At 43.0% G+C, this 27,760-nt stretch overlaps 1 protein-coding gene across 7 annotated transcripts in view; it reads left to right on the forward strand.

The window, feature by feature from the left end:
* The window catches only part of LOC125897062 (kelch-like protein 29), a 425,780-nt gene that overhangs the window by 311,806 nt on the left and 86,214 nt on the right, over positions 1-27,760 (forward strand). For all 7 annotated transcript variants that reach the window (XM_049590111.1, XM_049590112.1, XM_049590113.1 and 4 more), the window contains one exon: positions 4,625-4,823. In XM_049590111.1, coding sequence (XP_049446068.1) covers positions 4,625-4,823 — 199 coding nt within the window. The remainder of the gene's footprint in view (positions 1-4,624; positions 4,824-27,760) is intronic.

Raw genomic sequence — 27,760 nt, forward strand, 5'->3', positions numbered from 1 at the left:
ATCCAAGCGTGATACGAGTTAGGCAACAAACTTCTTGTATTACAGTTAAACAGTACACTAAAATATGTTTCTGAAAACAGTAACAGAATCTTGGTTCATATTTGATCACCACTGCTTAACTATACAGTTTCATCTGAGTTCTCTCTTGATCCGCTTCTGTGCTCTTTGTGTCTGTGGTGGCTGTGGGCATACAGAAATTAGGAAGTATAACCTGTAGTTTGAGCAACAGCCGTAAAGCCAGCGAATAACAACTGGGTGATGCAAAGTGTGTCATCTGTCAGATTTTTGCTGGCAAAGAAGCAGGAAGGTCTGGGTGCTGGCAAGTATAGTAAAGTTTAACACAATTAATTTTAGGGAAGAGTGTGATTAGACGTAGTTGGTAAAACTTACTAAGATACCCAGAGAAAAAGAGGAGGACTTGGAATCAGCATGCAAGACTAAGACTAACCAGCGGCTCTGATTATAATCAGCTCTCCCTGTCTCTCTCTTTCGCACACGCAAACTTACATTCTCAGAGTCACTGAGCGCGACCGGTACATGTCCACAGCTTTCCGTGAAAAGTATGCCCGAGCCTTTACACCCACTTTCGCCAGCTGGATGTCTTTTCATTTGGCTGAAGAAGAGGGGTGCCTAGGCTCCTCATAAGTTTGGCGCATAGGAGATCCTAAGAAGCCTGGACGCATGTGTGTGTTTGTGTAAGTGAATTTGCATGTACACCCAGGTTGGAGAGTTTTTGAATGGAGATGACTCTCAACGTTTAATACACAGTAAATAAATGTCATTTGTTAACTTGTGTTTAAAAAGTTCCTGGACTCTATGCAGTTTTCGTAATGCACAGTGCAACGTGCCACACATTTCAGCTGCATTTATACGAGGATTTGGCTATTGGTTACAGAGCATGTGAGCGCTCCTCGCTTGCAGACCTGTCACTTTGCGCCGCTCATCCGCTCCACTTGGTTCTGCACATTCTTCGCTCTGTTACGCTCCACTCCATCATAAATTTTATCCCACTCCACTTGCTCACCACTACGCTAAAAAAAAACCTGTAATCTTCTATTCACAAATAAAACATGAGCTTGGTAGATTCTCCGGGGAAGCCCTCTCGCCTCTCCCCACGGTTAGGGACCGTTCTCCAAGGTACCGCTGCTTCTCTTCTCAGTTTCTTTTCTGAAGTACACAGTAAACTCCATAGTTTTGAAAGAAAATAGCGTGGATGTGCGCAGGTGCAAAGATGCATTCTGGGTGGAGCGAAATTGGAGCGAGAGATAAGGCTCCGCTCCACCTTTTAAAAAAATAGCCGCTCCTCGCTCAGTACAAAATCCTTCCACTCCAGCTCCGCTCACATGCTCTGATTGGTTAGTAAGATCGAAGTCAAACCGAGCATCAGAATGGGGATGAAGGGTGATTCAAGTGACTTTGAATGTGGCATGGCTGTTGGTGCTAGACAGGCTGGTCTGAGTATTTACTGGGATTTTCACCACAACCATCTCTAGGGTTTACAGAGGTCAGAGGAGAATGGCCAGACTGGTTCAAGATGATAGAAAGGCAACAGGAAGTCAAATAAGCACTGGTTCCAACCAAGGTGTGCAGAAGAGCATCTCTGAAGCAACAACACCTTGTCCAACCTTGAAGCAGATGGGCTACAGCAGCAGAAGACCACACCAGGTGCCACTCCTGTCAGCTAACAACAGGAAACTGAGGCTACAGTTCACACGAGTTTTCTCACCAAAACTGGACAATAGAAGATTGGAAAAACCACATTCAGATGGAAGCATGGATCCATCCTGCCTTGTATCAGCGCTTCAGGCTGCTGCTGCTGGTGGTGTAATGGTGTGGGGGAGATTTTCTTAGTACCAACTGAGCATGGTTTAAACACCACAGCCTACCTGAGTATTGTTGCTGAGCGTGTCCATCCCTTTATGACCACAGTGTACCCATCTTCTGATGGCTACTTCCAGCAGGATAACGCACCATGTCACAAAGCTCACATCATCTCAAACATGACAATGAGTTCACTGTACTCCAATGGCCTCCACAGTCACCAGATCTCAGTCCAGTAGAGCACCTTTGGGATGTGCTGGAACGGGAGATTCTCATCATGGATGTGCAGCCGACAAATCTGCAGCAACTGTGTGATGTCATCATGTCAATATGGACCAAAGTCTCTGAGGAATGTTTCCAGCAGCTTGTTGAATCTATGCCAGGAAGAATAAGGCAATTCTGAAGCCAACCAGGTACTAACAAGGTGTACCTGTTTTAACGTCAGGGAATTTAGTTGTTAGAAACATTCACTGTTCATTTGCACATACTAGTCACATTGTAATGATTCAAATCTGTTTGAAATCCAGCAAAGGTATTTCTCTAAAAATGATTTACAGTCAAATATCTGTTTTAAAAATGTGCCCACATCCGCTGGTATTAATGATGTGATGTCATGAGACCAAAGTAGGTGAGATTGTTGCCAACCTGGAGAAAAGTAGCTTGTAATAGAAAAGCAGAGCCTGAACCTTAAGTCTCCTCCATTTGAGTGTGACATGACTCAGTAACTACTGGGGCAAATCTCCCACTGTGGGGGGACTTTAATTGGAAGTAGTATCTTCTCCTGAGCTAGTGATTCTTCCCTTAAGAATATCTCAGGATGCTAAGTAGCTCGCTTTGGCTTTACCTTCATGCTGCATTTGAGGCTGAGGCGCTGGGAGCAACCGCTGATGTTTATGTGGGTATTGAGCTGTTTGTTTGATAAACTGTTGGGTAAGCTGTGTACGTTTGTGGAGGGGGGAAATAGACAGTCCCATCTGCAGGACAGCGTTTGGCTTGGAGCACGCTTGCTGCGAGGAAGTGTCATCAGCAGATTTTCCTGCCGTCGCATCCTCTCTCCCGTCCTCTCATTTTGTCTTCAGTTTACTTTATCTTGTCTTTTCTTCTTCCTCTTTTCTCAGCCCCTCACTCTCTCGTCCTTCTCACGCCACTCTCTCCTCTCATCCACTTTGTTCCTTTCTCCGCTGTCTTATTTCTTCCTTTCTGGTCAGCTGTGCCCAGGACATGGGAAGAAAACAAATGGGACACATGCCAGAGTAAAAAGGCCTCAGGTGGGAGAGAGAGATGCTTAGGCAGAGTGTCAGCTTATTATTTGTTCTCCCCTGAATGATGTTTCTCTGAGTCTGTTGTTTTGTCGCTCTCTCCCCCTGCGCGGTTCGGTCACGTCGCTCTGAGCCGAAGGGGTCGGCGGGGTCAACCTCCACCCAGCTCTCTGTCGCTCTGTCCAAGCTTGTTTACAGCTTTTACTGTCGGCATAGATGAGACTCCCATGGGGGTACAGACTGGCACACATACAGTACACTTATACACACACAGTGGAAAGAGAAAAAACACATTCAGGAGCCAGAGCTATAGACAAGGTTGCCATGGCAACTGCCTGTCCTACCTCTGTGGCTGAACACCTATACAGTATAAGCACACGTTTAAATGTATGCACACCCAGCAATGGAACAAACATACACACAAAAACAAATATTTGTGTTGCCACAGTTGAGGATTTTCATAATTTTCGGTTCACTCCGCGACATTAAATCTCCTAAAAGCCTAATCACCATGCTCAAATCCTCACCTCAAAAGACACCTCAAAGGAAGAGGTGCCAATTATATGCCGTAATTGTGTAAAATCAGCCTTTATTTTTTTGTTGGATCCCAAAACCTGATGGTGCCGTAGCATCTTTTGCATCGTCTCTTGGCTTGAATGGGTTGTGATTAACCAGAACTGGGTCTTAATTTAGCTGCAGAAGAACATTAGCTGTCTGAAAGATTTAATTTGGAGCCGGAAAAAATCAGAAGCAGAAGGTGGAAGAAGCGGTAAGATGCTCCCCCGCTGTCTTGTCACAGCTCTCGCAGCGCAACCAAATGCACGCATGAGAAGTGAGATGGTGAGCGGATGTTACTGAAAACTTTGCAAAATGTTTATTTGTGGCTTCTTGTTCGGCGATGAATAAGTTTTAATGACCGAATTTGAAGTCTCTAGAGTTGTTTTAAGTTATGTTTGGAAATGTACAAGAGGGAAACGCGCCCATCATGACGCATACATAAAAAAACTGTCTGCGTCTGAGATATGCTTTCATGTCTTTTCATCCTTGTGTGGGTATTTTGTCCTGCACAAGTATAGAAATAGAAATCTGACACATGCAGGGTGTTGAGTTTTAAGGGCCTGACATTGACTGTAACCAATTTAATGGTGTCGCTGCTTTCCTCAGTCTAACAGCGCAGGCATTTATCAAACATGAGAGTTGCTTTTCTTTTATGATATTATTAAGAAAAACATTCATAATGAGGTTGGGAGTTAATCCAACTGTTCTTTGTGAAATATGTGCGTGTCTGTGTTTACTGACTATGATCCACTGTGCTATTTGCTTAATGTTGTTCATATAAAACCTCTTTGATCATCCCTGGCAGTTTCACTCAGTCTAAATTAATTCAAACGTCTGCAAACACTGTTTTATTATTGTTTGCTTTTGTTTCTATATTTTTTTGTCTCTGTTATGTTATCTAAGCGACGCCAACTGATTGCCTTCAACCTCTAATCATATTATTTGTCTTCCCTCCCCTCCCCCCCTCCTCTCTGCTGTCTTCTCAGACTTTATCAGATCTGCTGGCGGTGGTGCGCCTCCCCTTCATCCACCCCTCCTACCTGCTTAACGTGGTGGACAACGAAGAGCTGATCAAGTCGTCGGAGGCTTGTCGCGATCTGGTCAACGAGGCCAAGCGCTATCACATGCTGCCCCACGCGCGGCAAGAGATGCAGACGCCCAGGACTCGGCCGAGGCTCTCTGCTGGTAAACACAAACTCACACACATGAGCAGGGATGTGCAGCATCTTTGGACCGCGTGACCCGAGAACAAGGTGGCTGTGACATGCTTTGCCACCCACCAGTGCAATTGACCCAGAACACATTGCCAGGATCCATGCACCCACACACATATCCACTATTCATATTTTACTGCTACGAGGTGACAGAGAGGTCAGGGCTCCACAAGGAGACCCTGACTTGCCATTGCATTGTATTGATTTCAGCCCACAACTGGAAAGCAGTGCTTTAGAACTCCATAATTTGTTCCACAAAACTACTGCAAATACTTGAAAGTACACTCGGGCAACAGGTCATGTTTCCAAATGTCAGCACAGGTTTTTCTTTCCACAATCAAACGGCTCCTTGAGCCAAGCCTGATTGAGGTTACCATGAAAAGTTTAAACCAGTATGGGCATCTGCAGGCTACTGAACCAGGCTCTTTTTTTTCTACAGCAAAAGCCAGCACATAAACATCTCCTAACAACTTTTTTACACCAGCTGGGCACAGTCGGGTCCATCCTCCATTTCTAAGCAACCAGCCAGCCATTCGCTGTCCGACCGCCGCCAATGTCCAACCCATTGAAGACCATGTTTGTTTACATCATTAAATTCAAAGAATCATTCATGGAAATTGGAAGGCGCCTGCAAATTGCTTTTGGCTGTTAGATTTTTCCCTCAGGTCGGCCAGGACCCCACTCGTTCCTCCTGTAAAGAGCCGCCTAATTATAGTGTCTGCATGGTATTATGAGCTCCGCACCAGCACACCTTACCATTGCGCAGAACTTATTTTCTGCTTGGTGGAATAAAGATAATTGCCTAACAAATGGCACTTTATGGAGAGGTCGGTTTACTAGCCAGCACTGTTGTCCAGCCAGTGTGTTTATTTGTCGGTAAACAAACATTTAGGGAATTGGATCTACTCTTCCTCTGTAGTACTGGAGATGGACTAGCCATAATTTGTACTATGACATCAAACCTGTAGCTGTTAACCTTTATAAAAATAACTTTTTAAATAATATGTCCTGACACTGTCACTGTATCAACATAAGGCAGGTAACCTGTGGAAAAATCATACTCTGCCTGCTGCAGTGGTTCCCAACTGGTGGGTCATGGTCCAAAAGTGGGTTGCGGGTCCATTCTGAATGGACCGCAAGTGAGTCTTGAATGTGTCAAGTTTGTAAATAACACACTTTCTTTTTAAAGTACAGTGAATTTCCAGCACAGAGCTTTTATTTTGAAGTGCCATTTCCTGCTGTAGATTGAGCGACTAACAGACAGCTACTTTACAGAGACAGTAAACTAGCTCGAAGACCAAACGCAAGTATGAGACTGAATATATTAATCTGTGTGAGTCTTGAACACAGAAAGCATTTTAGCGGCTGGAGGCGCCTCTTTGTAATTGTTTTTAATCAGAAGGAAGCTTTTGCTCACTGTTTGTGAGTTGTGATGTGCCTCACATTTGTGCGCTCTTGGCGCTTGGCATTTTTGCCTGAGTGCTCTGAACTTCTCAAGTCTAAAAAACTTAAACTCAAAGTGGAAAAGCACCCCGTGTCATCTTTTTTTTCCCCATTGTCCAATCAGATGATTTGAGAGATAGTAGCGGTTGCTGGATACCCAGAGCTATACGGCCTGACGATAGACAGCAGGTTGTCAAAAAGCCCCTGAGTCATCCTGAAATATGCCTGGAAACATCCATCATGGAGGAGAAGCTCCTGGACCAACTGGTGGTACTCCCCATGATCCAGCCTCTTTTTTAGGGTCTCATGCACCCACACAGATCTCTGTTTATCTGCTGACAGCCTCTCACCCTCAACCAGAGCTACAGACAGCACCCTCTGCCTCAACATGTCAGGGACTACACACTAATGACTGTGAAATAACTAAAACGAATTAAAAAAACAGCAGATTGATTACACGGGAAGGTTAGAATTAGGAGGCAGGGCCGTGGTTGCCTGGCAACAATAAATAGCCTCGTATTTTGCAACCTGCAAAACCCTTTCTGTGTGATCTGGACCTTAGTCTGGTGTGTTGATGTTAGCGTTACAGGTGTAGACATGTATGGAAAAATGCACATGTAGTAGTAGACTGACTGAAAGCAGGAAATCAGACAAATTGTTCCAAATGCACTTTGACTTCTTTACACGAAAGGAAAGGGAAACATTTGGAGGGGTTGTTATTTACAGGTTTAATGCAATGGTTTTACTGGTGGATTCGAGTCATAGTTGTTATTCTCTATTATAGTTGACTTTTTGAATAGTGTTTGTAGTGTTAGAAGTGAACCTGTCGGACTCTCAGCTGATCAGCACCTGAGTATTTGACGGCGCACCTGGTAGAAATCAAGCACAGAGCGAATCTAATGAAGCAACGTGGGAAACATGTAGTTTGGTCATTTTTGTTTTTAATGTAATCTGTTATCAACTGTTAATAAGTTAGTGTCAATCATAGTATCCTGCCGTGCGCTGGATTTCTATGCCTTCACGTCAGGGACAGACATAGCTGGAGGCGTTATGTTTTGAAGCTGTCCGTCTCTCTGCCGTCCCATTCTTGTGAATGTAGTATCTCAAGAACATCTTGAGGGAATTTCTTAAATTTTGGCCAAAACAACTACTTTGACTTAACGAGCTGATTAGATGTTAGTGGTCAAAGGTCACTTTAACCTCCCAAAACATGTTTTTGGTCATAACTCAAAAATTCATGGGCTTATTATGACAAAAATCTCTAACAGGATAAGATAAAGAATTCATGACATTTTAAATTAAAGGTCAACTTCAGTGTGACATCGAAACGTTCTAGAAAAACACCTTTTTTCCCACATTATCCAACGTCAGAACTCAGGAACAGAAGAGGAGACATTTGGTCAGACACTGAATTTGGTGACTCTAAGCTTGAAACTGTGCTGATTGTTTAGATCTGTGGTGCCGGGTTGAAAGTGTGTGTGAAGCATCCACGTCTTACAATTTGCGGCTTCCTTGCAGCAGCATCCATATTTTAAGCATTGTCTTCCGTCATGGCTACATATGAGTCCAGACAGACATGGATACATACAGTACAAGTAGGCAAACAAGCATGAGACGGTAGTTCTGGTTTTGGTTTCTCGGGCTCTACCCTCCACCAGCCAGCACCCAGGAGAGAATCACTGCTGTGCGTGGGGTATCGTCAGAACATTCGGGGGAATTATGTTAATATTTTTGCATCTTTAATTACCTGTAACGCAGTCGCGTGAGGCTTTGAGGCTAAAAAAAATCATTTGCCTCTTGAGAGAAGACATTTGTGGTGTTCCATGCGCTCAGCATCATCCCATTACTCATCCTGGATCCAGTGCTTTCTTCTTGTTCTCAGCAGTTTCTTGAAACAGTTTTCTGTCAAGGCCCATTTTGTTGTGTTTGGAATGTGCATATCTTATGCATCCTACAGCCCCATTATGCAGGCTGAAGTGTGTATTGATTCACGGCAGCTCGTGGCTCTGTACAACAGAATTATATAAATGCATAAATGCTGCCGGGATGAATACATTCATGATGCATTATGCCCCGATGGCTCTGTGAATGAGGAATATATGTAAGTTTTCTCGATCAAGTTTTGAACTCCTCTGAAGCTGCAGTTCTTATTATGACTGAGTATTTTGGCTGAGCGTTTTATCTGCGTGTGTAAAACGGAGTGTTCTGACGCACTGTACTCGCTGTACAGATAAATACCAATGTGCTTTGACAATTTGTGTAGTAGTGTGTGTGTATTCTGTGGGCCTGTTTTTTATGCCTGTGTGTGTGTCAGTGGTCGTAATTGTCTGTGTGCATGCATGTGGTGCTTTGCCATCTGCTGCACTGGACAGGGTGGGCTCTGCACAGCAGGGTGCATGGTCGCTGGGATTGCGGGGTGGAGGCGAGCACGTGTACGCGCAGGACAGCAAGAAAGATAAAGAAAAAGCCTGGAAGGAGAGTTTGAGGTTGCCGGGGAGTGAGGTTGGTGCACTGAGGACAAGAAAGAGAAGAGACGCGGGAGAACAGGAGGAGAGGTCGGGATGTGGTCAGAGAGGGGGAGGGAGAGAAGGAGCCAGGGGGATCAGAAATGAAATTTGAAGGGCAGACATTTGATTGAGTTTATTCCTTGAGCATGTGTCTACTTGTGTAAGCAGTAAGTGAGTGTGCGAGTGTGTGTATGTGTGCGTATTTTAAATGTGCGCAAGCAGATGGGGCACCACCTGAGCTCGGTTGATAAGTCTGTCAAGCGGAAAAAGAAAGGAAAACTGCCATCCGTGAAGCACTTCTTGCTGAGCGCAGTCAATCTGTGAACTTGTGAGTCGCGTGCATATGTGTGTGTATTATAGTGGGGGTGTTTGTGCTCATTCAGTGTGTGTGTGTGTGTGTGTGTGTGTGTGTGCGCGCGCTTGGACAAATGTCTGAGTGCCTCACACATTCAGCCTTTTTACTAGTGATAAATGTGAGTTGAATTAAATTTTTTCAGCCAAGAAATTTAATTTACTTTTGTGAGACAGATTTTTAATTAACGTCCTTTAACAGGTTAGACTCACAGTGCAGGTGTTGCCTTAGCATTCATTAGCAAAGGCCAACCAATACTGCAGTGTTGAGGTCAACTGAGAGTACAAAGAACAACAGTGATGTATCCGTGATGTTTATTTTTAACAAACACACATAAGCAAGCTTTTTTTATTTCAATATTACGGCATCATCAGTCGTTAGTGAACATCAGAGGTGATTGAAGCAGATTGTGTCACCTTCCTCTGCTTCCAGTTTTTATGCTTTTATGCTAAGCTAAGCTAACTGTCTGCTGTCTATAGTGGTGCATTCATTTTGTACTCGGAGGTCGGAAGTGGGAATGATGTCACCTCCGAGTTGACAACAGTTTTTGCATCCTAGTTGACAACGGTGGACAAGTCGGAAAAAAACATGGACGTTACCATTCTACCGTTGGGCTAGCTGTAGCCACTGTTAGCAATATCAGTTGATAACAACGCTCTATGTGGTATTTTGCACATACAGACAGCATAGCAACATGCCCACAGATAAAAATTGAACAGTACTATGGGTATGGCTGAACTAATGTAAAACAAATAAGATAAAATTGCTATAAACGGTACTTTAGCAGAGTGTTTACTCACTATGTATGTGACCAGCAGCCATCTTGAATTCGTAAATTTGAGTTTCTGAACTGGGAATTTCCGACCTCCGAGTACAAAATGAACGCACGGTAGGCCCATATTTATTGGACAGATATGAGTGTTGTATCAGTGTTCATGTCTAAAAGTCTTGGCACACCCAAATGTTGCCCCCCCCCCCCCCCCCGAAGCAGGCACTATGTTTAATTGGTCAGTGTTTCTGGGTCTTCCACGTGAGTGCACTGTACCCTGAAGTGACTATTGCTGTTAGCCATGACGTCATGGTTATTTGGTCTATAGACCGTTTCGTTGGAAATGCTTTGCTAGGCAACGGCTTGGGTCCATGTTTACTTCCTGTCAGCTGATGTCATTCACATACACTGCAAAAAATTTGAGTAAGAAATACAGAAGGACCCAGAATGGTTATGTGTCAAGTTTGAAACAATCTATATAGTGAAGTTGTCACATCACAGATTCACAGAAATCCTGACGGTGCGTTTAAAGGCATAGTTTCTTAATACAAACTGTGTGCATTTCTCTGTGGACTGAGTGTTTTGATTTATTCACAGTATTCATGTATCGTCTATACCTGCTTTCTAATGAAAAAGTCACGGGAAGCTGACTTCTTACAATATGAGACAGGTTTGAGTTGGTGCATTTTTTTTTTTGCATGCGTCAAAAGTCCAGACAAAGTTGTTTGACCAAGAAAATGTGGCGTAACCTGCAGGACACGTATACAGCATGAGAGAGAAACAGGTCTCACAGTTTCATTTCATAACTCAGATACCCGACTTTCAGCAGGTCAGATAGAAATATTCCGGTAGATAATGATGAGGAGGATGTGATAGAGGATGAAGACTGCACAGAGACAGAGAAGGAGGACAGCTCAGCCCCTTCAGCTGCGAGGCCAAATACAAGACACAGGGAGAAAGTGGCAACAGCCAGTGAGCTGACGTCAGTGGAAAGAAGCAAAGGAGGAAATATGTTTTTTAGTTTTGTCTCAGTTTGCAAGGATTCTGTGTGTAATGATTTTTATTGAGCCTTATCTCTACCCCAGAAAGTGAATAATCACATCTCCCAAAATGTACAGCTTGTCCCCTAAAGGAAGGAGTAAGGAGTTTTGCTCAAACTGTGTGGGACTTTTAACCTTTGAGAAGTAAACTTGTCAGTGGACAGACTGTATACAGTCATAGTGACTGTCTGCTCTGTAATGTTGTGTCACTTATAATCCAACATACACGACAGTACCAATGTATGTGTTATAAGCTAAGACAGGCAGAGCAGCGAACATGAACAGGAATGTGCAGAAGATCACATAAATATTTACATCCTGTTTGATCCATCTGTGCGCGACCTGTAACAGAGTTATAACCTTTATTAATATTACTATCAGTCACACAAGATGTGTTTGTAACAGACTAAACTGTCATTGCATCTTCACAGCACAACATATGACTAATACTGTAGCCTAAAATGCAGCGTTAATTATTACAATTACACAAAAAATCTGGGTTTTCTTAAAAAAAAAAAACGTGGTGTTTTTGGTCAAGAGCCAATCAGCTCTGAGATCAGGCCACACTTGGGTCTTGCAGTCGGAGGAGAGCAGCTGGGTCCACCTCCATCTCATGAGGTTATTGTTGCCCACATGTGCATGATGTCAGAGCAAGTCGGACACAGAACCCTTTTGGCGTGCACTGTGCAGCTATTGGTGGTGGTAATCAACCCTGCACAGACCTGGCTCGTCTCAAATGAGCCGAATGTCACTTGAAGTTGTTATGGCAAGCATGTGAACTAACAGTGGCAAACACATCCAGCATCTATCTATCTATCTATCTATCTACCATCAATCTTTATTGATCCCCAGTGATGAAACTGTGGTTCATTACATTTCGTTCGTCACTCTGATGCTCCAGCTCTGCAAAATTTTTAAAAATATTAAAAAGTAGAATGTGCTGAGTGTGTTAAGGGTGTAAAACATAAAAACATGTGCCTTAAGCAACAATACAACATATAAAACTGGTGTGCAAAGTTAGAAAATGTGTGTTACATAATTTGAATTCATTTGAGTTGTGTTTTAAGTGACTAATGTATGATTCACTCTTCTTTTAGTGAGAGCTAAGAGTGAATTTAGAGCAGTAAAGTTACATAAAACCAAACCTACGAGCTAAAAGTAGAGCCAAGAGAATCAAGTAATGTGAAACCTCTCTGAGTTCTTCACCACAAGTGACACCTTTCACAACACAGGAGGTCATTTTATCCATTGATAAAACCGAAATATTAATAATAGCAGCTTTTAATGTTCCATTACAACTGTGAAAAATCTGGAAGAATGTTAATATTAGGCTCATTTATCTTGTCAAGAATAAAAAAAAAACATTAATATGAATATTAATGGCCTATGAAGATACACTCTGCAATGTGTTCATAAGATGGAATAGCGTGAACTTTTTTAAATGTAGCAAAAAAGACCAACGTCTTAATGAGTCCTTGCTCCATTAGCTCTAAAAAAGTTATTTCTATTGCGGCTGAATAGAAGCAGCCAGATGGTTTCCACACTCGCTTTAATTGTCTTGTTTTTTCCAGGTTTTTTTCTTTATATAAAACCCCGCTGTGCTGCATTGTTGTCATTTATTTCTTTACTTAATCGCTCCGAGTTTTTTATTGATGGTTGAGTTTTATATCACTCACTCTTGACAGGTCCTGGCCTGTCGCCACATTGTTTCACTCGCTGCTGTGCAGAGTTAATGGGAGCGGCTTAAAACAGAAAATACATGTATTACAATGCGGGGAAGCATTTGGACAGAGCTCGTTTTCTCTCACTGATACGACGAGGCAAGAGTCATAAAGTCTGAATAACCACCATGACATAAAGTTTATTTTTGAGTTGCCTCGCTGACTGAGAATGAGACGTCCCCTCTGTCTCACTTTGCACCTATTTTGCATTCTGGAGCGTTTTTACTGAGTGGATGCTCTGCCCATTAGTTTTATTAGATGCTAATTAAGGAGCAAAAAAAAGATATTCAGTATAGAAATTGGCTGTGTGTGATTTTCAAACATAAACCTAATTTTAAACATAAAGAGGAGCTCAGTATGCTTCAGTGTTTGTGTGAATGTGTGGGAACAGATGGCGTTATTGTGTTGCTTTGCTTTTTTTTTTTTTTGACAGAGTATGTGTGCACTAATTTTAGGGCCTCTTATTTTTACCTCATGTCTTTCTTACTATACCTCATGTTCCTGCTGCAGTGCTGAACTTTCCAGGAAAGCAGAGGGGCAGGTAGCTGATCATTAACAGCCTCCTGTCTTCCTCATTTGGCCAGAAAAGAGTCTTGGGTAAAGTGAAAACTATGAGTGTTTCGTAATGAATCCACAGTGTTTTGCGTACTGTATGTGTATCCATTAGCTGCTAATTGGTTAATTAGAGTGTGGATGTGCATCTGATTAGCTGTCATTAGACTTTCCAGGGGATCGGGGGGATTAAACAGCCGCTGGTGCTGGGAGTTTACCCACAAACCTTTTTTTGTCTTGAGTCGAAAGATGCGCTCTGATCTGTATGTGTGTATGTGTGCTGTTAAGGAACAAGAAAAGTTTCCTTTGGTGCTCTGTGTGTGTACGTGCACGCGCACCCCCCCGGACAAACCGCACACACCGCGATCCCATTTCCTTCTCTCCACATGTGTCGCTGTGCTCGGCTCGGAGGAGGGTGGAGAGCGCCAGGGCAAACTGTTAACTCAACCCAGCCAAGTGGAATAGCACTCAGACAAATGAGCTGTAATGACTAGGAGACGCAGGGGTCCAGCTTGGCTCACGCTGTGTCTGTGTCTCGCTCACACACACACACACACACACACACACACACACACACACACATTATTATACCTTTAAATACATGCGCTGTACGAGGGAAGCCTTAAACAGTGGCTCTGTTCTTTTGCAGCCTGCCTCTTTGTCCACTTCATCATCTGTAATCAAGTGCTGATGTATGTAAAGGCTGAAAAGTCAAGAATTACAGTAACACGCACAGCAGCAGCAGCAGCAGCAGCAGCAGTGGGGTATCTGAGACAAGACTTTGCCGCAGATTCACTCCACTGTTTTTGAACACAGGTTTTATTTTTGTGATCTTTTATTTTACTTGATTAGTCAGTTTAAAGCCCCCCAGAACACATTTTTTGGTGTTGCACGTGCTGCAGCCCCAGAATCATCAGGAATTCGATTATGCTGTTGAAGTACATAAGCTAACTGAAAACTATGTCAGTATGAGAGTGAAGGAATCACATACTGATATACTTCAGTTTCTTATATTGCAGACAATACTACAAATTATTTGATGCACATAGGTTACTGCCGGTCAAATTAATGTTTTGAGTTCCACAACAATCCTGTTTTTAATGTGTTACGAATCTCTACATGTTAACGATTCATGTTCTTCAAATATGCTTCCTGTCCTTGTCCTCGTCCTCAAAAAGATCAATATACAGCTTTGATTTGGAGTAAACTGATTGTTAGGAGCAAAACATTTACCAAGAACAAGCCTTCTCAAGTCTATGGGACACTTGTGGGTACCTGTAGAACCCATTTTCATTCAGATATCTTGAGGTTAAAGGTCCAGTGTGTAGGATTTAGGGATATATTGGCTATAAAAGTATGTTTTCTTTTGTGTATGATCACCTGAAAATAAGAATTGTGGTCAGTTTGTTTCTGTAGAATTAGTCGTTCATATCTTCAAACGCAGATTTTTAATGTGAAACTGTTCATTCTGTGTTTTCACGGGTAAATAACGTGCTCTGTTTTAGAGACGAGAAGACCTCTGCTGAAACTTATGCTGCCGATAAAAACCTCTTGGACGTCTGGATCTTAAGTTATCAGAGAAAACTGTTAGCACATTAGCAGATGCAAGGCTAGCAACCCATCTCCGAAACGTCAAACAGTGTCTGAAGCTAAAGCTCGCGCTGCAGCTCGTCAACAAATGACCATGCAAAGTTAATACTACTTTTACTGGAAGATCTGTACTTCCTCTACCACTGCATTAGCTTCAAATCATGTGTGAAGGGGCCCTACTCAAACTTTATTTCTTTATTCTTTTTATTCTTTTCTTTATTTGTTTATACTTTATTTCTCACCCCAAGAGCCAATCTTGCCAGGCAATATCTTTTTGGCCATTTTCTTCATAATGTCAAGATTGTGGGTTGTTCAGCTGGAGATGTTTTGTCACACACAAGACAAAGCAACAGCTCCAGAGTGAGCTCTTTATACATCCCTGGTGAGGAGAGGAGTCGAGCTGCCGCAGGAGCAGAGAAAAAGAGCTGCTACTGGAGCTGGTGTGTACAAGGGGAGAGCAAGTGGGGGAAAAATGCATTTAATACCGAGGGCGGGGGGGGGGGGACATGGCCCTACTTTGCCCCAGGGGTGCCTCAGAATTACAGTAACATGCACAGCAGCAGCAGCAGCAGATAAGAGTTTGCAGCAGGTTCACTCAGTGTTTCTGTACATGGGATTTATCAATGCGATCACTGCTTTTACTGAATTACTCAGTTTAAAGCTCCCCAGAACAAGATCTTTTCAGAACCGCAGCATGTTCTGCAGCCAGATTTAAACTGGAAATGTTGACATGAAACGTTATTGACCATTTAACATTCCTGCAGCATAAGGCAAGCCAAATAAAACACCCTGTTCTGGTTGTGTGGCGCTCTGAAAATGGCTGGATTTCATTAAAGCAGCCCCTCACAATAGCTTGGCTGGCATCCACAGTTCGGAGACAATAAAACCGGGCTGTTCTGTGAGGTCCAGAGCCCGTAGGCATGACATTCATGTTCTCATTCACACCTCCGCCAGCCAGCAGCTCCTAGTAGAGTGGCTGTAGCTTGCCACCACCGCAAAGAGAGGAGATTCACACCTTGTAAGGAGTGCATTAAAGATCATCAGATGTCTTTCCTCCGAAAGTCTGCCACCTACTGCTTCCGGCTTGGGCCCGATTAACACTCCGTCTCGCTGGTCGCCTTGACGTTTCATCAAATGTTCCTCGTCAACACTGACACTCGCTTTTTTTCATGGAATAATTGAATTTATTTGTCATATTTCTCTCTGGCTGCACAGCCTCAACGCTAACTGCTAAGTAAGGCCAACGTGACGGGGAAGCTGTCAGCAGTTTGGAAAGACAATTTTTTTAAGTCAGGACTCTGTTGATTATTGTCCTGCTCTGTGTAATTATTCAGCCTGGTTTGTCTTTTGGAGCCAATGCAGCGTGAGATTACTCTGTTTCACCTCTCAAACTGGAAAAGCAGGATGCAGGGGAATGTGCCAGAAACGTCTTAATCGCTCTATGTGAAGAGTGCCCTTCAGCGGATCCTCTTCCGATTTTATTTCTGGAGTCTGAGATGGTATTTGAGGGAGGGAGAGGGAGGGAGGAAGAGACAGCACGAGTGAGCAGGAGAGGGAGAAAGTTGGATGCAGCTATTCACGGGAGAATTGGAGTGTGAGTTTTTGATATTCCTTCGGCTTATCAGTGAAATCTCAAGCAAACATATCTATCTGGGCTCATAAATGTAACATGGAGGCAGTAAATCCAGATTAGATAACCTCTGGTCGGGATGTCTGCAGGGGCTGCAGCCAAAATTAAGGTTCCGTTCACTTGACCTTTTGGCTAGTGTCTACTGTCAGCCTGAGCTACCGAGGAGGAAGGAAAGGGCGAGGGAGAAGGAGAGGAGGGGAGCAGGGGGAGGCAGGTGAACGATTGCCTCGGCCGTAGCCAGAAAACTTGACTCATTCTGTTCCTAGAGCTGCAGTTCGTGCTCAGACCCAAAGTGAGCAGCATTTACAGGAACATGGATCAGCCTCAGCATCGCTCATGCCACATCTGGCTCTTTGACCTGCTGCAGGGCTGAAGGCTGCTTCAGCCTCATCCAATATTCAACAGACAGAATGAACCTGGTTAGAGCGGTATCATTGCATGTGCTGATGGTGCAGATTTGGCCGTTTGGGCGGTGTATTGGATGTGTGCCTGCATCCATCAACTCAAAATGTTTAAAGGGATAGTAAGGATTTTCGGGGTTGTATGAGGTATTTATCCACAGTCAGTGTATTGAATGCAGTAGATGGCAGTTGGCACGCCCTCCAGTTTGGAGAAGTGGCAGTATTAGCGACACAGGAGCTAAGCCATGTGCAGCATGTTCTGATGGGCTTCAGTTCCCCATCTTATGCTCACGTCATAGCCACCAGACTCCATTGACAAAACTGTGATTTTAGCCTCTAGCCACAGGGGCTACTGGTCTACTTCTGCTTTGATCATTTAGTGTGTTCGTGTTATTGTGTGGCTTTGGCGACTCCACACTAACGCTTTTGAGTACTTAAATCACACAATAACACAAGAAAAAACAAGGGATCGAGGCAGCGGTACACCAGCAGCTCCTGTGTTCAGTGATGTTAAATCACTGTTTTTCTGAATGGAGTCTGGCCTTGAAGAGAGCGATATACGGCTTTATTGTCCTGTCAGAAATCACTGACTGACAGCAAGGTTAAGCAATAAATATGTGTGTCAGCCTCTTGGAGTCAATAGACTGGCATTTGGACTTTATTCACCTACTGCATTTATAACTCAAAATGATCTATTGGGTGTAGTTATTCAACTGCTGCAATATTTTTCATTATATGACTTTATCATGCACATAACTGTACTGTTGTACTTATGTATACTCTTATTCTATTCTTGTTTTATTCTATTAATGTATATATTATTGTAGATACATTTCACACATACAGCCTCAGCACAGTGACGATATATATTTTATTTTTAACATTTTTAATATCTTAAGTACTAGTGTTAAACACGGCACATTTTATTTCTATTTTATTTTATTTTATTGCATTATATTCAAATATTTCTGTTTCATACTTTTATTTTTACCTCTTATAATTCTCTAGTCTAAACATTGGAGCGGCTGTAACGAATCACAATTTCCCCTTTAGGAATCAATTAAGTATTTCTGATTCTGAGAAGTTCTCTAAATATAGTGTACACTTAATATTGTTCTGATATTGATTTTTTTTTTTTTAAGTGACTAAAAATATTTTTGCTGCTGCCCCCTGTCCACAGCAGTACATTGCTTAGCTTTTGTGGCCGTACTCCTGCCTGCTTCTACAAACTGCGGGCATGCCGACTATCATCTATTTCAGTAGTTCCCAACTTGTGGGTCACGGTCCAAAAGTGGGTTGCGGGTCAATTCTGAATGGACCGCAAGTGACTCACAAACATGTCAAGTTTGTAAAAAAACACATTTTAGTGAATTTCTGATGCAGAGCTTTTATTCTGAAGTGCCATTTCCTGTTGTAGAGTAAGTGACTAATGGACAGATACTTTACAGAGACAGCAAACTAGCTTGACGACATGGCCAAACTCAAGTCGGAAAATTGAACTACAACAACGACAACGACATTGAACTAGCCTCGCGTTTTCTATTCACTCTGAATTTCCGGTCTAGAGAGCGGATCCGGAATTCACCAAATTCACCAAAATAAACGTGTTCACCAAAGTAAAGCTTTAAATTCTGATGCACCATCGATTTGGGGTGATGAGGGGTGTAAGAAAATCGATTAACTTAATGGCTTGGGGCTTTTCTTGTAAATTATATTCTTTAAATTAAAAAGTTTCACCGCATTTTTATTAGCTTGGTGCTTTTATTTTGACAGAAAGGCGCATCCATCGAATTCCGGATCCTGTCTCACTCTCCCTGGTTCCGGTTCCTTACCAAAACGGCCACTAACGGCCCCAGACTACATTGAACTAAAGACTAGGGAGAAATCTGGACCCTGTGGATGGACCAGTAGGGAACCAGTGATCTACTGTATTGAATACACTGATTATGGATAATTACCTCATACAACCCCACTTCGCATGATCCGAACTATCCCTTTAAGATTTGAATACTGAGAAGTTGAAGGAGTCGTCCATCCAAATTACAAGCGAACATGAAGTCACTTCTCTGCTGTCTCATTTGCCCAGGTTTTGAGGTCTCCACCTCTTATTTGTTTTGTGTCACCGCTCCGATGCAATACATGGATAGGAAATGAAATTTCCTGTGTGCTGCTCACAGGATTGAAACATTACATTTAAAAAATTCAGCAGGAACATCCGTCTCCAGTGACCATGTCCCAGTTCCTCTGGAAAATCCACAGAACAAACCCTGAACAGGGACTTTTTCTTTGGTAGAAAGTAGTTCCACCAAAAACTGTACTGGGGTATTGGGGACACTATTTCTTGGAAGAAACAGTGCTGTCGAGTTTTTTTTATTTTTTTTTTATGTAATTACAATCCTGCGAGCACCACACGGTGAAGATCTCAGACAAGCATATCTCTAAATGTGGGCAATTAAAACCAAAATGATCTGCATGGCTAGATAGCACTAAAAGTTAGTCAGTCATTTGAGTGAACCGATCCTTTTGAGGACATCTGAGGACATTTGAGGACATGGACATGGTTTGTACAGCAGCCAGTCACTGGAGTGCAGATTTTTGCAACACCAGACAAACAACAAACATCAAAACGCACACACACACGCACACTTCACATCGTGCACATGCATACATATTGCACCTCCCTGGACACTGACATTATTTGGGAGCCTTTGGCCCCCTGATCCTCACCATAGCAAATTAACACCCTGGGAGAGAAATCATTGGATTAGGAAGGAAAAAAAGCAAAAGAGAGAGATTATAGAGAAGCGGCTGAGATAAGAGGAAATGGTTATGGACCAGCAGTGAGATATGAATGGCTCTGAGCCCTGAGAGACAGACTGGCAGTGCCTGTGATACCCAGTAAGTCAAAGTCTGCACCAGTTTTCCTCACTCGCACAGTATATGAATATTTTTACACATATATATTTAAACGTATCACATGTTTACTGACACGCAGACACATTTTTTTCCTCACAAAACTCGGTGCTCGGACCAGGTGTTTGTTTTTCCTCGTCACCTGTGTATTCCTGTGATTTATGTGTTTAATGGCTGACTGCAAAGCAACCACATTTCCTTCAGCATAATAATAAAGTTACAGACCAGTGTAAAACAGAGCTCAAACCGTCATCATCTGACTGTAAGAACAGTTATCTGAGCAAGGTACTTTTTCATGAAGCACACTGTTGAGTCAAATCTCTCGTGGATTTCTCAGTTTGAGTCTGTAATTGTCATAGAAAAGGAGATGTGAAGAACAACAGAAGAAGCAGTGGGGTTGTTGAAGGATTTTTCAACTCAAAGACAATTGGAGATGCAAATTATGCACAAAAACAAGCTGCAACTTACTATTTAGACACCACTAATATTTTGTCTGTCATTCTACCGCACAGTAGAGGTGGTTGGCACATGAATAAGCCTTCTAAACGACCAGCGTCACTAGCACTAAGCTTTCTGCAGCGGCTTCAAGTGCCAAGTTTGCTCAACTGCAACATACATTATGCTATTTACAGGATAAAAGCCTCATAAAAGACAGCAAAATCCGCTGAATCAATTGTGATGCAATACCTCTATTAGGTGGCTGCTGAGCTATTAATCTTATAAACAGTGCTTATATAAGTCTAGTTTTGTGCCGGAGGGAACAAGCAGTTTGAACAGACAAAATCAAAGACTGAACTGAAGACAATTAGAAACAGGGTTTAAAGGGTAAGTGTTATTTCTTTAACCAGACTCGATTTAAGGACTGTCTTTAAGTGACAAATTGGAACCACGTTTTTTTAAACTGGTCCAGTATTGAGCGAGACTGCTGAAGCTGGCAGCTGCAAAACAGGCATCTGGGGAATTTGTGGACCATCAATTCATCTCAACTAGAAGTGCTTGTTTTTGTGACTGGCAGGCTCAAATTATTATTGAAAGTGTCTGACAGCATTATGGAAAGGATCCTTACTGAGACAGACCTTTTCGTTAAAGAGTAAGATCCTTTTTGTTTAACCAGAAACAGCCCTGAAATTGCTGTCGCCAACACCACCAGACTCCATTTAAATAAACAGTGATTTTAGTGTGAATAGAAGCAGCATATTTCCACATCTAACTGAGTAAAGGAAGGGTTTATTTCAGCCAAACCAAAGCTTGTGAAAGTGGGAACAGTGGAAAGACAAACCAGGAAGGTTTTGTGAGTTTTATTTTGTTCCTGTCAACTTTGAATGAGGTGTATTTTACAATTATAAGAATACTGTTTATTTAAACGGAGTCTGGTAGCTTTGGCAGCAGAAATTTTGGAGCTGTTTCTGCTTACAAAAAAGAATCTTTTAAAGGGGCTCTATGTGGAATTCAGAGCTTATGAATTATCTGAACCTGCTGGGTTAGCTGCTAACTCCATAAACAGTGCTAAACAAAAGCAACAGCACTGACATCACAAATGGTGACAACCAGTGTGGAACCAAAGGGTAGGCGCTATGGTTCCACACTGATACCATCCCAATATCAGTGGTGACTACCCCATGAGCAGAGGGCAAAGCGGCAGCACCGAGCTCACCAGTGGGATACACACATGCACGCAAAGATGGAATGGCTTACTACAGCCTAGTCTTGCCACCAGACAATCAGAGATCTCCGCCTTCTGATAGTCTGGGGACACTCCTTTCTAAAGTGTGTTTAACACACCGGAGAAAACGGCCGGCAACAAAGCAACGCCTCTTGCATTTTTTAAAAAGACACGCCCTCCTGGAAATGTGCGCTCCCCCTTTTCTCGTCTGCAAGGAAACAAACACACAGAGATCTTGAAAATGGATGCCGAGAGATTTAACTCCGTTTTATCAAATGTGTGCTCAGTCCACAAGATTGTGGAAATGAAGGACTTACAGTGACTTTGTTTAAAACTTTTAACGCGGTCAGACTATGTTTACGAGCACAAGAGTTCAGCGAGCCACCGAAGGACCGCCCTGCGCATTTACTATTGGTTCTGCAACGTAGGGAGTTTTTTAAACTCCGAAATTGTATCTGCCCATCTAAACACAAAATCAGGGAGAAAGACATCAGTCTTTAGTTAAAGCATCTAAAGACTGACTTGTGAGTCTAACTACAACCAGAGAAGACCAGAGAAGCTCAGATAAACACACACTCAGGTATAGCGTGACTTTGTTCTCTGCTCAGGACACTATTACTCCACTATATCTTCTCATAGCAAATAATGGTTTGCTGCTTTATTAATGCTCTGAATGTCGCATACAGCTCCTTAAACACAAAGGTCTATCTCTGTAGGGATCCTTTCCATAATGTTTTCAGAGAGAATAATTATCTGAGCCCCTCAGTTCCAAGTCCTTGTATTGAACTTAAATCAACAAAGCATATTGCAGCCCTCTCCTTCAAAACTGGGGACAGTTTAAAAAACATTCTTCCCATTAGTCACTTAGACAAAAAACATGATAAAATAGTGTCCAGGTTGAAAAATACCAAAGTTACCCTTTCACCTGTCACTTTCTGATCCAATTATTTCATGGAACTTGTGATTCGCATCAGCGAGCGGTTTAAATTCCTGCAGTCTCTACCTCTAAAGTGCATATAAATACATTTATAGACCTTGTGAGAAAAACTGCAGTGTCTTCATCATATTTTCCTCTCATATGGTTACATATAGCATCAGCGTGCTTTAGGTCGATGACACTATCTGGTATTTGACAAAACAATCCTATCTCAAGGTCTGCTTAGGTGCATATTACATAATATTCATCAGCAGATGGAATGGGTGGTAAATGGACTTGCACTGGTATAGTGCTTTTGTGGCTGTTCGACCACTTAAAGCTCTTTCACACCACTTGTCACATACACCCATTCACACACATTCATACACTGGTGGCCGAGGCTACTGTAGAAGATGCCACCTGCCACTCAGTCTTTCAACTGTTCATTTGAACAATTATAACCATTCAGCGTACTCACAGCATCAAGGAGCAATCTGGGGTTCAGTATCTTTCCCTAGGATACTTGGACATGCAGTCTGGAGGAACCAGGGATTGAACTGCAGACCTTTCTTTTCTTCTTTTTTTTTCTTTATTCAAAATTTTCCAATTTACATTTACACTAGTCCATACCCATTGAGTGCACAGTTGCCCACGTACAGTTTCAGATGGTATGCGTTTGGGATACAGGTCATAGGAAATTGCAGATTAAATAGTCAACTGAACCCATTAAGAAGAGCAATGTATTCAGACAGAGTGTTTGTGAATTTGATAGTACGATTGCAGCCACAGCGATCTGTCACATTTTAGCGATTTTTCTGTTGTTATAGCGCCACCCAGTTGCCAATTAGAGTTAAATTTCTCCAGTCACCTTGAGGCGTCCTGTTCTACATATCTACCAAGTTTAGTAAAAATCAATTTGGCGGTTAGGCCTAGATAAGAAATGAGCTCTCTAGCGCCCCCATTTTGTTTGATGGGGTCAATAATGGAGGGGTCCCCTCAGATTATGTGTGGTCATATGCCTACAAAGTTGCGTGGTGATGGGTGAAACCCTTGAGATGTTATACACCTTTATGTGATGAGCCACGCCCTCCGCAATATTCATTGCCTTATAGAAGCTCATTTTTAGTAAGTTTTCCAACTTTTGCCAAGAGGGAACTTTAGATATTGGTCCCTAGATTATGTTCACAGACGGGAGTGACATGTAACACAATAGCGCTGGCATCTGTTGTGACATATTCGCTTTGGCAGCACTTTATAAACTGTAACAATGGCATAACATGGCATTAACAATCATTTACCGTCTCTGTTATATGACAGCCAATCTTGTCCTCTTCTCTGAGGGTAAGGACAGTTTAGGCCACTGTACTTCTTCTTCCTTGAGTTAGCTGCTAACTGCTACTTTTTAAATCTCCTGCGGTAGGTCCCATGCACAAGGGGTTGTCAAAACGCCACAACCGTGCCACCCATGATTGCCAGCTTACAGGCAAGACAACTCTGTAAGTGACATACACTTTAAGTAATGAGTGGATCTTCAAGCGTTAATATATATTAATTTTGACCGGGTTATGTGAACTGCATATGCAGTAATCCTCACTCGGAGAAAAAGAAGCATTGTGGACCCCTGAGCTTGCCTGAGAAGGACTAAATGCACAAAGCTGCTATATTTAAACATCCCATGGAGAGAGACTCTCACTGCAGCCTGTTGTATTTTGTTCTGAAAATGTCGGCGTGCAGCCTCGTTCTGTGGACGATAAACAAGGTGCAGACTAATAAAAGAGGAAATACACTGAGTGCTGGACGGAGCAGTGAGTGACAACAACCCCGCCCACATTTAAGGGTACTGTTTGTGGTGGAAACACTACGGTCTAGGTACCATGTCTGAAGGGTTACTTTTGGTTCCAAAGGTACCATACCAACAGTGTTTGGTGGAAATGGGGCTTTGAAGAGGCAGGGTAAAAGAGGCTTGTGACAGCAGTCCATTAAAGCTCAGCTAAACTCCAAACCTGCCCACCATTAGCGGCCATTTAAAAAGCAAAGGATATGATTTTAATGTTTCTTGTAACTGTACACTGATCAAATATTCTGTTTCACTGGGGAATATGTCACAGTACTGAGCGGTAGACTATGAGACTATGGATCATTTTTGACCTTGGGAAAACACCGCTGATGAAGATAACATGATATGAGTGAGACTGTTCTGTCAACTGCTGTTTCAGCGTTCAAGAATGGATTTTTTTTGGAGCTTGTATTTGTTTTGCCACAAACCACTTACAAACAAGGAAATCTGGAGCTGGGAGGACAATTCTTGTACATGACATGCATTTTAGTGAGCCACTTTAACTCTCAACTTCAGCCGTGCTGAGTAACTATTAGGTGTCAGTGTGTATATGTCTCTGCAGCTTCACCCAACCCAACCCCACAGTATCCCTTTGACTGTACCTGCGGCAGAGTATGACTGGTTAAGGTAAGGTCACAAAGGGCTGAGAGAGAGGTACAAGGTGCACGGGGTGAAAGAACAGGACGCAGTGAGGGAAGATGAAATGGGAGTATATTGGAAAAAGAGCAACGACTCCCGGGGGTTTGAGAGAGAACGACCTGAAGAGAAAGGGAGATAGAGATGCAGCAAAGTCTCCTGTTGGTTGTGAAAGAGAGAGATAGATGGAGAAAGTGGGTGGTGTTAGCCGCGGGGTAAAAAAGAGGATGAATAGTGAAAGCAGGGTCGCAGCATGGGGCAGAGAGCAAGGATACACATAACAAGGTGAGATAAGAGCCGGTGTGGCAGCAGGGAAGAGGAGGCGACAGAATCTTTCCGTTCTGTCTTCATCTTTCCATCAAGCTCTCCTCTTCTGGAGTGACTGTACCTTCGCGTGTTTGTGTGTCCGCAGTGAGGAACCGGCTTGTTCCAGCATGGGGTAGAGCACGGGCGCTGTGCTCCTGTCACAGATAGGTTTCATTTGGTTGAAGACGAGTTGGGTGGAAGCAATACACAGAAACTGTCAGGGGGTGTTTTTGTGTGTGTGCGCGCGTCACGCTCTGTGGGAGGGCATCAACTTCAATTTGAGATTCAGCTCTTACACAAGCCTGTCCGTCCCTCAGAATACATACTTTCTGGGGCTTTTTTGTCACACAATTCACAGCCTGCGATGACTGAAACCTCCTCCTGAGAGATTTAATACTGGGCTCCGTCCAGATGTTGCCATTGTAGTCTGTGTTTACGCTCAGTGCAGGCTGCCATACTGCTTCTCTCAGCTCCTGTCTCACTTGTTTGTTGCTGTTCTAATGGACCATTTCAGGCGTTTCTTAAAGCGCCAGTAGTCAATATTTTTCTATTAATATGTTAATGGCTGAAATGACTACATGTGTGTAAAAAGTGTTGCTTGCAGTGACAGACCTGCAAAGAATTATCACTCAGCTCTGCAGCTCTACTCGGCTCTACGGAGGTTTTTAGCTGCAGCTTTTCTTTTCTGATTTTACAGCCTGCAACTAAACTGTGTTGGTTCAATGTCATTGCTGTTAGCAGGGTCATTTACAGATGCAGCAGGCAGCTTTTTCAATGAAGAAGCTCTAACTGGACAGCAAATGGCAGATCGACCAACCTTGTCTCTCTCTCAACTCATCAAATACAGATGCTTGTTCAGTGGCACTCGGCTTCAGACACAAGTGGCGGTATGAGATGCTCCAGGTGGCAGCTTATTTTGGCACTCTGGGCGACGACTGTAGTGTAAAGAGCAAGAAAGTCCGTAAAGGGCAGGCGGAAGAAGAGGTGGATGGGTCAATCAAACTCGGGACTTTCACCTGGGAGTCTGCTGTTTGTGCCCAGTGTGAAACCAAAAGTCAATCAAGTGATTTTAATTTTTTTTTCCTTACATTTAATTAGTTTCCTTAGATTTCAATGGTGTCAACATTGTAGTAGCAGTAGGCTGAAATATAAGACAGCTCTCAAACACATATATAGAGGCACATGAAGCAGCATCCATAAACCCAGAGCGTCTATAAACTCCAACTGGCAATAAAAAAACTATTATCAAATAGCAGGGAAAAGAAGTTTTGTTTTCTATGGTGATGTTTTTGTTGTTGTTGTTGTTGTTGTTGTGGTAGCAAAGACAGTACCAGCGGTAACATTGTGACGCTTTTCTGTGATCCAAAACAGACGTCTCCTTTCTTCCTCCTTGCCAGTTTTGGCGTCACCATTCCCGGTGAATTTGCTCATTAAGATACAGCACCAAAACATCAGCATAATACCGCACCTGCAGTTACAAATGACAGAAATCCACCAAGTGCAAAGCTTGTGAGAAGACAGTGTTTTCCATTTTGACACCCATCAGAGTTTTTGTCGAGAGCTGGAGGAGGGACAAATTTGATGGAGGCGGCCACCTCGTAATTCTCTATGCAGGAAAAATGCCTGGCTATAGACAAGACACTTCCTGTAGAGCTGCACCGGCCAAAAGCCAAAGATTATGGCAGCACAAGGCAGATTCCACTTAAGAATTATGTTTATGTTTGCCCTAAGAAGGGTGCTGCTCAAAAGTTGTGCTCTGTTGATTTTTCCTGAATATAGACAGGTTAAAAATATACCAGAAAATAACAAAAGGTCAGTAACAATCAGGAGAAGCAGACATTTTCTTCCCAAACTGCCATGGGTATAAACTCCGTCAGGGAAAAAAAACAAGAGCTGTCAAGACTTGGTTATCCCTTCATCCCCAACCGCTCGTCTCCATCCTTCGATCCGCCATCCCTTCATCCCTCTACCCAACTCCCATCAAACCTCCGACTGACTGACAGCCGTCCCTGCGAGGCTTCGTTTTTCGGAGGAAAAACTCACACATACGCACACACATGCACACACCCCCGCAACCATCTGATCCGATGCCGTGACTCCCCGTCAGCGGTGCCGCTCTCCTGTGTTGTTGCGCTCTGACAGGCCGGTTGTTGGGTTGTGTTAGTTTGTGAATGTGTTCAGGGCTTCAGGGGTCAGAGCTGCGCTGCAGCCTCGGCGCCCAGATGTGGACTCTCCCTGACGTGTGTGACCAAGCGGAAAGAGCCAGGAACAACCCCGCACATGTTCACTAGGTGATAATAAAGACCTGCATGTGCACAGACGTACAATGCAGCACGTTGAAGCCGCATGTGGAATTGCTTAAGCTGGCTTAATTAGACGCTGTGGGGGTTCAAGAAGGAGAAATTCTATGCAGAAAAACAGAAGAAGTAACTCTTATTTTTTATTCAGTTTTATTCCGTGTTTACATTTTCAGACTAAAGCGGAAAAAAATCCAACAAACCAGTAGGAACTTGAATTTTAGTACTTGCACATCGGCCACTATGTTTTAAATGGAATTTAATATATCCTCCTCAACAATACGAATCTTTACAGATATTAGAACAAACAGTAGGACACATTGATTGACGTGTGC

This window comes from Epinephelus fuscoguttatus, linkage group LG11 (assembly GCF_011397635.1).
Source record: "Epinephelus fuscoguttatus linkage group LG11, E.fuscoguttatus.final_Chr_v1".
In the NCBI taxonomy this organism is placed as follows: Eukaryota; Metazoa; Chordata; class Actinopteri; order Perciformes; family Serranidae; genus Epinephelus; species Epinephelus fuscoguttatus.